Here is a 12777-nt window from a genome sequence, read left to right as displayed (position 1 = left end):
GATGGTCCTGATAATTTCTGACAACTCTCAGCCCGGCTGATCCTGAGTTTGCTTGTGTGCAGTAGCTTTTTGAATGTGTATTTGCTGGAGAAAAAGAGGAAACATTCAAGGAATGGTACCCCCCTCAATGAACCTTAGTTCCTCAAGGGCAAAGACAACCTTTACTGTCCCATACAATCCTTACTTATGCTAGTATTCAATAAACAACTAGGGCAAAATTACAATTACAGACTACACAAATTTTCAAAAAGTATGCATCTTCAAGTAGTAGGCATTCATTGAACTGACTTAATGCAAGGCTAGACTCAGACATTTTCCTTTTCTGTTGCTAGCCAACTGTTAAAATAAGACTGAAATTATTTTCTCAACATCATATACATTTGTAAACTAAAAATAGAGCATTTTACTTTAGAAAATATGAATATATTGGTCTTAAATGTTACTAAAAATTTAACCAATGTAACTGTCAGTGTCAATCTGGCATCCAAATCTACCCTACCTCTATCAAGAAAGTGTTGCACAGTACATTTTGCAAAATATTCAGTGTATCTTATGTACTCAAGAACAGATCATTAAAGAAATTTTACTCACTTTCTTTTTACCCATTGGCCTTGAATTTTAGCCAGGTAACCCTTATCTTAGTCACAAGAAGCTTCATAAGGAGAAAATAGTAACATGTTTAATTTTTACAGATATTTTATACGCTTTCAGATATTCCTCAAGATATCAAAAGCCATGCTGTCCTGTATAATTTAAAATTTACCAGTAGCCACATTAAACAATGGCAAACTCAGGATAATTTTTAAATATATTTTAACCCAATGTCAAAAATACTTCAACATGCAATCAATATGAAAAAAATTGAGATATTTTAACCTTTTTTCCATACTAAGTCTTCAAAATCCAGTGTGCATTTTATATTTATAGATCTCAATTCCGACTAGCCGCATTTCAAGTGCTCAGTAGCCACAATCCTGTCCTGTACTGGACAGGACATGTCTAGAGCCTAATCCCTTTCTATCTCCAGTATAATCACCTTAAAATGCACAAAATATATAAAAGGTAACCCAAAATTAAGTAACGCTCTGTTAAAATGCAAGTGAAAGATTAAATGTTAAAAGTGTTTGGACATTTTCTAATGACTAAAATGGGAAATATTGTTATTTAGGAATGGCTTTGCAAATCTTTTTGACATTTTCTTTCCATTTGCTCATTCTGAGCACTAGGTTATTTTGTTCTTTTTCCCCATGAGTTATTTTGTGATTCAATATTTATCTGTTGACAACTATGTGCAAAATATTATGCTAGATGCAATGAATAATGTAAAATACACTACATCTCCACTTTCACAAAGTTTCCAAACTACTAAGAGAGGAAAAGAGTGAAAATGTGAAAAACATGAAAATATAATCTCTGTATTTTATTTTACTGTGTCACTCTGTCGATTACTTGTCAATCCTTCCCCAGTTCCCTAATGAAGGGAATGGACTTTTCTTACTCTTTTTCTATTTGTAGAATTCACGGTAATGAATAATTACGTTATTTTCTAGAACAGAGGTCCCTCCAAAGTACACTAAGTGCATAAAAAACATTTATCTCCTCTATGGGTACCGAAAGACTAAAAGGCGGAAGAGTTACTAAGGGCGGGCCTTGAAGGATTTGACAGGAGAGTGGTGAGGAAATTTGAGGAAAAGAAGTTTTAACAGATCAGAAAGTATGAAAATAGAGGAATACTTCACATATGATAGGTACTCCCTGCATACAGGCTAATAAAAGGAGCCTGAATAACCTGAGAATATCATATATGGAGCTAGAAATGGAGGATTTGAGCAACTGAAGGGGAGCTCGTGCTGCAAAAGCTTTGTGGAAAAAAGTGATTGAGTAAGCAGCTGCAACTGCTAACGTTTTAAAGTAAACTACCTTGGAAGGTCCTGAATGTACTGTGCCCTGTTTTCTTCTCTGTGGGATAATGCCTATTGTGTCCATTTAAGGACTTTAATGATTCCATCATTTTTAATTAACATGAACAATTTCGTTCAAGCATTACATTTATGGGTAAGGTGAAAAATAAATCTAGCAGAACAAGATGCTTTTATTTTACCATTACACATAAAAAAGAAGACAAATATGCTAATGGTACACTTCCAATTTGTCAGAGCAATTTCACAGTATTTGAAAGCAATTTAGGAAAAAAGACAGCACTTACTAAGGAAAACTATTACTAGGGAAAATATCATGTAAGACAAAGAAAATCAATTAAACCACTTTTGTAGATTATTTTTCCATAAAGACAATTTGACAAGCCTAAGACCAAGTTATTCAAACTATGTTTCTAGGAATATAGTTTAACAGAAACAAGAACAAGTTGAAAACCGTTACAAGTATTCATGTTTCTATATTGTACAGGAAAGTAAGACTCTTGTTCTTCCAAATGTTCCCAATTGAAATCAAAATAATGTCTGTACAGCTCAATTTTCACCATAAGCAGAAACAAAAAAATAAGATTTTACTAAATCCTAGTAAAATAATCTCATAAATTCAGTCACAAAACAAGAAAGCAAGCATTCAAAGTTGCACTGTTTGTGTTTCTTTCAAGAACCCTTGTCTAGGCAACAATTTAACACTTTAACCCCTTCAACTATCCTGAGAAAAGTATTTCTCCATTGATCACCACTGGGGAGTATGTACCCCTTCCTCCTCAGCTCAGTCTTCATTCTAGGCCCAATTTTTACCTGGCCCATGCCTCTAGCCTTTTGTTCAGTTTTCCCTGCTCAGGGCACCCATCACAATCTCTTTTGTTCTTCCATCCGTTATAAACTAGATCTCACGTTTCATTCCATCCAGATATGTCTCCCTTTAAATATTCTAGGAGTTGGTAAAAGGGATAGAAAGGGGAAGAGAGAAGGGGGAGTGGGTGGAGCAATAAAAGCTGTATTTTACAGGACAAGCTCTTTGTCTCTGAAAATGACAGAGCCAAAATAAACTAAAGTTTGCTTCTACAAATGTTTCTAAGCTATTACCGTTTTTTTTAAGAGACAGGATTGGGAGGCTGAGGCGGGCAGATCACTAGGTCAGGAGTTTGAAACCAATCTGGCCAGCATGGTGAAAACCCGTCTCTAGTAAAAATACAAAAATTAGCCGGGCTTGGTGGCACGCGCCTGTAGTCCCAGCTACTCAGGAGGTTGAGGCAGGAGAATCGCTTGAACCCGGAGGCGGAGTCTGCAGGGAGCCAAGGTCCAGCCTGAGCGACTTAACAAGACTCTGCCTCAAAAAAAGAAAAAAGAGATAAATAGGAGAAAAGAGGAGGAGGGAGAGAGGGACCTCGGCAGCAGCCAAAGTAGGGCAAGTAGCAACAGAAAGTGATTAGAGGTGAAGGAAGAACAATGAAGTAGCATAAATCACACAGAACAAGTGGTTCCACTGCTTTTTTCCTGAATTCATTAACGTCCAGTAACTGTCCACAGGCCATGTGCCCATACTGCCCGATGCAGAGCTAGGTAGATAGAATAGGCTCGCAGACAAAGCTAGAAATCCAGGTGATAGCAACTAGTTCAGAGGCCCTGGGAATAAACAGGGTCCAAGCAGTACAGATAAAGGCAGTACCATCTACAGTATCATTTGCTTGGCTTAGTAGTGTGAAGGATGGTATCGTAGCACGTGATATTCCAGAATAAGGAGGTCCTACGGAAGTGGAGAAGCATATCCACCACCGTCTCAATCTTGAGGTTGAGAGAAGTGAATATCCAAAGGAAAGACGGTGCAGAAAAGTCAGCAAAAACAACACAGCAGAAGGCATACCCACTTCCGTTACTCAAGCACAGGTCCAGCAGGTGGTGGTGGGAGACCTTGTGCAGCAGTATTCCCAAGGGCAAAAGTTAACCCGACTGGAACCCAAAGGGCCTGGGGATCTCTACTGGCTCCCTTAGCGGGCGACGTCTGGCTCTACGGACTCCTTCACGCAACAGGTAGTATTGCAGTGGATTTGGCCACAGATCTTCTTTAATAATTTCAGCAATCTTGTCGGACTCTGGAAGGCTGTGGTCTGAGAACCAGGTGAAGAAGCTGCAGATGAGGTCTTGGTTTCTGCGAATGAAAGACTGGGGTTCATGCCCCCTGCGCCATATAATTGGAGTGGAAAGAGACACCACTCGGCCGGAAGATCTTACCTCATATTCCTTGACAATCAGCTTGTTTCTGAAGTAGGGGTTTCTTCTAAAGAAGAACTTGAACTTGCAGCCAGTTCTAGGGTGTCTGAGTTCCTTCACCTCTAAATTGGTTATGTACCTTAACATATCTGCATCTTGGCCCCTGATCATGGCAGACAACTGGGGGTGGTTTCGAAAAGCCGTCATCCAGAAGCCGGGAATATTCTGAATGATGTAGTTCCTCCGCTCCAGGTAGTGTCGACGCATCCGCCCAAATTTGTGCTCTAGTTGTTGGAAGGCCCTATCGGCCTGAGCATTCACAGTGTCCAGTTCCTGCTGGATGGCCTCCAGAGGGTCCATGCGGAGAGCCTCATGCAGAGGCCACGGCCCTTCCTCCTCCCTCGCCTCTTCCTCCGCCACGTCTATTTCTTCACCCTCTGGCGGCTGCTCCTCGACCGCCATCTGCTCCTCCACTCCCTCCTCCTCCGCCAGGCCTTCCTTCAGCACCACCGCAGCCCTCTGCTCCTCAGCCACGGCCGCCGAGGCGCTGGCGCACTTTCCTCTCGGCGCCTCCTCCGCCCCCGCCCCCGCCGTCAGCTCCGACGCGGACCCCTCGGCGTCACCGAGTTCTAGGGCCCTCTCTCCACCCCGAACGCCCTTCTTCGGGCTGTGGTCCGCTGCCACCGCCACAGAAGCGGCTGCCAGGCCCTCGGCGGGAGGCTGGCCCTCTTCCTGCCCGGCTGTGATCGCCACATGACCGCGACCCCCAACAACGCAGATCTGGGGAGTGCCGCCGCGGCCCGCGGGATCCTGGGGTACGCACCCTTCCTCGGAAGCCTGCGGGGCCGGGAGCGCGACGGTCTCCGAGCCTCCCTCACCCGGCTCCGCCATCACCTGTGTCGCCTCGCTTTGGTCGCGGAGCGTCAGGCACTGGCGCGCGTCCGGGTCGCCCGGGACGTGGTCAGAAATAGTGATGCTGTGCGTTTGAAGGGGAGGGGTCTTCTCGACCCCATCCAGGCCGCTCATGTTGGTTACAGTCGGACCGACCGCAGGTCAGCGCCCGTTTCCCTCAGAGAAGCAGAGCTGAAGGTAACAGCCGCTCGCGCCGCCCACCCTCGGGTCTCGGGTACGCCTCTGCGGCGGTGACGTCAGTCCTGCAGATCTCACGGCATCGCGAGACCTTGCTGAGCCTGGAATTGGTTCCGCCTCTCCGAGCCAGCCAACCGGAATCTCTGGGCTTTACTTCCGTGAATGTATCCATAGCAACAGTAATTTTACCTACGTTAATAAATGTGGGTCGTTCTTAGTTTGGAAGCTGTGACGACCCACCTTGAGATGAATATGGAGACTGCCCCCAGCATGTAGGAGCAGTTGTAGCATCACAGCCCTAACAGTGCCTGCTCTCCAGTGTCTGAAACCAAATGCTTTTCTGGTCTTCACTTTTTTGAGGCAGGAAGGTAAATCTATTCCGTGTTACTCCATGTAACTAGGAGCAAAAAGCTTCTCTTTAAGATGAATGGCAAAATGTTTCCCCCCCTTCTTAGTAAAAGTGACATAAAAATATCAAGTCTAGCCTTTACCATTACTGGGGGGGAAAAAAGCTACTCAGCAGCTTCTTACCACTAAAGCGATGCGTATTATTCATTGCTAATTCTAGATTTATAATCACCATCAAATAAGAGTTTGTGCTGCATAATATCGGTAGAAATTAAGCCAGGAACAGTTTGCTAAATGTTGTTCCATGCCTCCTCGCTGCAAGAAAGAAGAAATGATAACTATTTCTAGCCCCATAAACTTAATTTATTGTCATATTTAGTTAAGTAAGATAGGAATGTTTGGCTCTAATGAAGCATCTGTCTTTAGCAATCAGCTAAGACTTTATTAGAGAGGGAGGTCAATGTCTCTGGTTGAAGTGTTCCACTTTGTTGACTTGTGAGTTAAACTTGTATAATCTTAGAGAGTTACAACGCCTCAGAGAAGTATCAGCTGGGGGAGCCACATAACACCATTTTGTGAGGAAAGGCTAATTAAAATGAACAACTAATATGGCCTTAAAGTAGAAAACAAACTTGCAAAGAGCAACATGCAGCTGGTTGACTCAAAGTGTAAAAGAGGCAAACATTATTTTCTACTTAATTTGCCTTGTGTGGTAGTAGGCTGATGGCCTTCAAAGATGTGCCTGTGTTAGTTATGTGGCTAAAAAGACTTCACAGATATGATTCAGTTAAAGATTTGGAGATGGGAAGATGCTTCTGGATTATACAGGTAGGCCCAATGGAATTACAATATTTCTTTTAAGGAGGCGGCAGGAGGGTCAGTCAGAGAAGATGTAAGGACAAAAGCACAGAAAGAGGGACGAAATGGTGGAAAATAGGAGAGGGAGCAAGGAAAGGGAAATTGCTATGTTGCTGGCTTTGAAGATGGAGGAAGGAGCCAGGATCCTAGGAATAAAAGCAGCCTCTAGAAGCATGAAAGATAAGGAAATAGATTCTACCCTAGAGCCTCCAAAGGAATGCCAACACCTTGAGGTTGTTACCTATAACCTCCAGCACTATAAGATAAATTTGTGTATTTTTAAGCTGATAAATTTGTGTATTTTTAAGCTATTAAATTTGTTATAATTTGTTACAGAAGCAATACGAAATGAATACACCTTGGATTAAGGCTTGGTTGCATCTGAGCGTGCCTCAAGTTGTTTCTAACAGCAGCCCCTTCTGCCTTGCTCATTGCTTCCAATGAGTTCCCGCCCAACAGCTGTGATGTATTACAGCTTAAACCTCTCTTTCAGTATCAAGACCAGAAATATACTTAGGTATACACAGAAAGAAAAAATTAAAGCCTAAACATACCACAAATGATATCTGAGGAGACTGTAAACTGTAGGAGGACGTGATCATGGTTTTGTTTACCTCTGTTTATCCAGTGCCTAGCATACTACCTGGCACAGTATTCCATAGATTATTAAAATGTTAAATAAAGGAGCAAATGAGCAGAACACAGTTTCTCTTGCTGGCAACTTGCTGCTTGCAGAAGAGAAGTAAAGGCCATATGGATTGTCACCCCGCTATTCTCTCTATCTGCCTCCGTATATGGTAACAAATTCCTCCTCAGGAGAGTGAATTTCTGTATATGCTTCAAAGGCTCTAAAAGGATAGGAAAAACACAGATAAAACAATTTTATTTTACAAATAATTTAAGTTTGTGTGGTCACACTGTATGACAAACAAACTCTGAAGAGACAAGCATATTTACATGAAACATATCAAAGCCTCAGGCTATCAGCACCGTATTTCCAGTTCTCTCCTTTCTGGACAAGTCAAGGTAATGATTTCAGTCCTTATTTCCTTTCTGTCTACAGGAAATATAGAATGTGTTCCATCTCTACAAGAGATGGAGCCTGTGATACATGCCTGGAATTACTTTTGGTCTAAATAAAAAGGAATAATGGAACTTTCCACAAAGGCTGTTTCTTTTTTTGTTTGTTTGAGATGGAGTCTCTCTCTGTCACCCAGGCTGGAGTGCAGTGGCGCAATCTCAGCTCACTGCAACCTCCACCTCCCAGATTCAAGTGATTCTCCTGCTTCAGCCTCCCAAGTAGCTGGGACTGCAGGCGCGCATCACCACCCAGCTAATTTTTGTATTTTTAGAAGAGGCAAGGTTTCACCATGTTGGCCAGTATAGTCTCCATCTATTGACCTTGCGATCTGCTTGTCTCAGCTTCCCAAAGTGCTGAAATTACAGACTTGAACCACTGGGCCCCGCCAGGCTATTTCTTTCCAATTGCCATGAAATCATCTTCTATCTTGAACTGGTATAATTTCATTTGGCCTAAAGTGGAGACTTATTATTCCAATATGTGTTCTATTTTTTTAAGCAGAAAAGAGTGTTAGGCTTGGACCAATCCTAGAATATATGGCTTTATTTGTCAAAGAAGCCATTATGTAATTAATGTAATTAATATAATTAATACTCTTACCAATAAAGCTAGGAAATTCTAATTACAGATCATGTAAGTATAATCAGTACTCTGCTGAATGTATTTCCCCCCAATAACATTGAGACTTTTTAAAGGAACTCTTCATTCTCTTCTTGTCAGCACATTTGTAAAGCTGTGATATAGAATAGTTGAGTATATAGAGAACGTGAGATAAAATTACTTCTCACAGAAAATCACATTAGAGAATTGATGTGATTATAACTCTTCCTTGTAGGTGATGGAAAGCTCAGGTCATGATTGCTCAGAAGAAGGGTCAGTAAAGGGCAAAGATTTTAGAGGGAAAAGCAAATATTCATACTTTATGATCTATTTTTTTTAAAGAACAAATCTTTGCTTGGAAGGAAGAACTCTCTAGGATGTCAACTTGCATCAAAGCTCATGTGCTCAGGGAGTTATTTTGCCCTACAGGCAAAGCTGTGGTTGCTATTTGATGTAGAATATTGTACTTATTATAGCAGGGCTATTGCTTGTGGAATTTTTATCTTTTTGTGCTTAAAAGGCCCTAAAAGGATACCTCTTTTACATGGCACAGGTTATCCTGCTATCTGAGAATTCTCTTTGTAGGTAGATACTACACATTCTCTAAGGCTTACCAAAAACCTGTCTTGCTTTAGAATGTGCTAGGCATTTTACATGAATTAAACTGTCAAGTTTCATAAAACAGGAAACAGTAACACTGAGAGGCTAACTTTACGAAAGTCATACATATAGTAACTAGTAAATTCTTTCTGCCTTCTCGGGGGTGCATCCTTCCTAAGCTCCCTATGGCTCCTTAATCTTCTTCACCTGAATTACTGCAACTCTTTTATGAGCTGCACCATGCAATATAGCACTTAATTATGCTTTTTCTCTTAGTGACTCTAGTTGATTTATATGTGTCAGTCTCATCATCCAAGCATTCCAGCACCATCTCATGGGATAGGAGTATATTTGCAGCTTTTTTTTTTGCATTTACTCATCATAGCATGGGGCTCAGATTTTGGTAGATTCTTAACAATATTTGTTGATTTTAATAAAGTAAAAAATTGTCTTACAAAAACCAACAGTGTATCTATACTGGCATTATATTTTATTTGAAGAGGGAATATATTTTGGCTATGCTTCATATATCACCTTTTTGCACTTTAAAAATATAGGATAAATTGGTCCATGACAGAGCATTTCTGTGGCAATTGACAATAAACTTCACTACCACCAAAGATACTTGAATCTTGTCTAATATGATTCTATGGGAAAACATCTGCAGAAAACCCTGAGGTTTTTCTCCATAATATCAAGGAATCATAGATTCTTCAGGAATGATTTCTCAGGTGGCAGGGAGTTTAGCAGAAGTTCAGACATTTTTGTTTTGCAGATGATAGGTTTTATCATTATAATTAATGTTAGCTTTCACTTATTTATTGCTTCTGATGTACCAGCCACTTTTATAAACACCATACAGTGTGTCACATCATTTACTTCCTATAAGAACCCCATGAGGTAATGCAGTTATGACCTTCATTTTACTCAATAGGGAACTGAGGCAAAGAGAGACTGTCACTTGCCCAAAATGACATAGAAAGTGATAGACCCATGATTCAAACCCAGGAAGTTTGTCTCAAAAGCCTGTATTCTCTGAACAGGTGTGAACTCACTTTCTTAAAATGAGTATAAAACCATCCTTGATGTTAAATTGATACACAATTTTCTTCTCTCTTCCCTCTTTCCCCTATCCACAAGCATATTAATATAATATTTATAAGGAAAGTACCCAAATATTTTCTTTCTTTTTAGAGGAGAAGCAGTATCAATGATCCCAAAATCCAATATTTTCTCAACTCTATCAGACTGAATGCCATCTTTTTATAACAGATACTTTCTAAAAGAGTCTTTCCTGAAATGAAATTTATAAATAATATAACCCACCTACACATGTAAATAGGAAAACATCAATATAATGACATCATAAAAGAGAAATAAAAGTAACTTTATTATAGTGTCTATTTTGATATGTAAGGACATTAGCATTGCCTCCACTATAAGAAATAGCAAAGTCGTTAGAAAGTTATACCTGTTGATATATACATACACATAGTAACTGGTAAATTCTTATCAGTTTCCATGGATGGAAACTGTTATGGGTATGTTTTACTTCTGATTCAGATACCTTGGTGATGAGGTTTTCTGAAATGGTGACCCAATCTTTGTTAGGTTCTGTAAAAGAAAAAGGAAAGCTCCTTTTGGTACGTGGTACTGTATTTCTTACATTAGAGGAAATACATTTCACATTCCTAAAATCAGGATGTGTCTTACAAGCACTGTCAGTGGGGTGTCAGTTATTACATCATTGCCATCATCACTGCCTGAGCATGTGTGAACCTGGTTATTGTTACCAATTTCATTTCTGGACAAACTGTTTAAGGACCATCTGAAGAAAGAATGTGCACTGTTTGTAATCTTAAAATTTTCCCTTGATCTCTTTGGAAGGTTCAAAAAGTACTGACATCAAAACTTACATTATTTGTGTCTGGCTTGAATGAAAACTCTTCTAGATGCAAGAGTAGAGCCCTGTTTTAGGGAATATTGCATCATCAAAATACTTGATAGCAGAGAGGATAATATTGTTTGGAAAAAATGTGGATATTGACAACTCTGAGCCAAACTTTCAGTAAATTTTCTGAATATGAAGAAGTTTTAAGAATAACAATTTATTTTGCTTTTCCTTTCACATATTTCCAAGTATGATATTTTATTTCTGTCTAAATGAGCTTAAAAGAGTTATTTTTTAAAACATAAAATAATTATGTATAAGAATGCATCATGTCATAGTTCAATTGGCAGTGTTTTTTTCTCATTGTCTTCCTTTCTTGGTGATACTTAAATACTATGTTTTACAATTGATGTCTCAAATTAGATGAAATACCATAATTTTCTTCCTGGAAAGTTTATTGCACATTAAATCTGTGTAATCGTGTTTAGTGTTTATATGTAAAATGATATTAAATTCTAGGCTCAGGTAAATATCAATAGGTTTTCCCTCTGGGAAGGAGGGAATTTTTTTGTTGAGGGAGACTTCCCTTGGATAGTATTATATCTAGCATCTATGACCCCACCTAATAACAGTAGCAACTGCCATTTTTTGTAATTACTAAAATTCACATCCACAAACTTCCAAGAGATCCTTAAGGAAGGTGCAGCTTGTGCTAAGATTTCCTCTTTTAAATACTTGCTAGATATGTCATTCCCATTGATGCTCACTAGAGGGAGCAACTGGTCTTTAAGAAAGTGATGTATCTAGTCTATGATGGAAGAACTGTGGAATGGTCCTTCGCTATAAATTACTTTTGTTATTTAAATTGAATCACAAACTTTTATTCCCACTAAGCTGTAGTTGTTAACAAAGTATTTTTCTCAGACAGGTTTAGGTTTATTATGATGGCTCCAATACTCAGATTGGGTTTACGTATCTCATATGAGCCTGCCTGCAAGGTCCCTACCCAGTCATGAATCTGATTTCAGGTTCCAGCTCTCCTACTCACTACCTGTTTGACTTTCATTCTGAGCCACAGTTTCCTCATAGGTAAAATGGAGATTATAATATACACTTCACAGGCCTATTGTGAAAAATGAAGTAAAATGTATATAAAGTGTTTAGTACTATAAGCTTTCAATGAATAGAAGATGGTAGAATTATTTGTATTATCTTATGCTAAAACATAGGCATATTAAAGTTTGACTATTGTGCAAGGTATATTATGGTATCCAGCTTAATACTTTGGTTATCATAATACTTCATCCATTAGCTGAGTTCTCTGCCTTGTGAATTCTTTGGCTGTAAGACTATAACTTCCCTCAGTTTGTAAGCAAGCCATTCTGTGTACATCTGTTTTAAAAATGTGAAAGGTCAATTTGAAAAATATCATTTATTTGTCATCAAAAATAGAAATGTTTATATTTATTGGATATTTATTACATAATAGATACTGTGTTAAATGCTTTTCATAATTATTTCATTGTCTCACCCCTCCAAGACATAGGTAGTATTCACCCTATTGTGAAGATTAAGAAATCCCAGAGATATCAAGTGATTTGCCTAAAGTTACAAGACTGGTAAATAATGGAGTATGGATAAAAACCCACTTTGTTGGCTTCAAAGCTCTTTCTGCTATGCCATGTTCCTTTTCTGATTTCTTGAAATCTTTGACAGTAACTGGGGAACACAAGGGATACTGCCACCTGTTTTCTCATAACTTCATTTTCTTGGATCTGTACCATTAGTATCTAGCACCTAAAAGATGCTTATGCAGTGCTGACTGCATTGATTGAATGATTCCACACTGATGGCTAGCTTAAACAGCCATGGAAAGTTTAATCTAATTATAGTAATCTAAACAGGACCTATAGTTTTTAGGAGACAAGTGTCCTCACAGAAAGCATTTGTTAAATATGGAACAGATTTTAAAAACAATATTGCTAATATTTCTAACTTAACAGTATTTGTAGATTCTCAGACTTCGGGTTCAGAGATATTAATTCAAAGATATAAGAGGTCTAGCAAATACATATTTTATTAATATATACTGTTCTACACTCAAGGGCAATTATTGAAAATTAAGGTTTGTTATCAGGAGATACATGAAGTACAATTGGAAATAA

The 12777-nt window shown here is 39.2% G+C and overlaps 1 protein-coding gene across 1 annotated transcript; it reads right to left on the bottom strand.

The window, feature by feature from the left end:
* Positions 1 to 3148: 3148 nt before the first annotated feature.
* On the bottom strand, positions 3149 to 5290 carry TSPYL1 (TSPY like 1). Its single transcript, XM_010349309.3, has one exon. The coding sequence runs from the start codon at positions 5169 to 5171 to the stop codon at positions 3876 to 3878; it is 1296 nt and encodes a 431-aa protein (XP_010347611.1). The 5' UTR covers positions 5172 to 5290; the 3' UTR covers positions 3149 to 3875.
* Between the last annotated feature and the right edge of the window lie 7487 nt (positions 5291 to 12777).

This window comes from Saimiri boliviensis, chromosome 4 (genome assembly GCF_048565385.1).
Source record: "Saimiri boliviensis isolate mSaiBol1 chromosome 4, mSaiBol1.pri, whole genome shotgun sequence".
Classification (NCBI taxonomy): Eukaryota; Metazoa; Chordata; class Mammalia; order Primates; family Cebidae; genus Saimiri; species Saimiri boliviensis.
The sequence above is the reverse complement of the archived record's forward strand: the minus strand, read 5'-3'. Positions and strand labels throughout refer to the sequence as shown.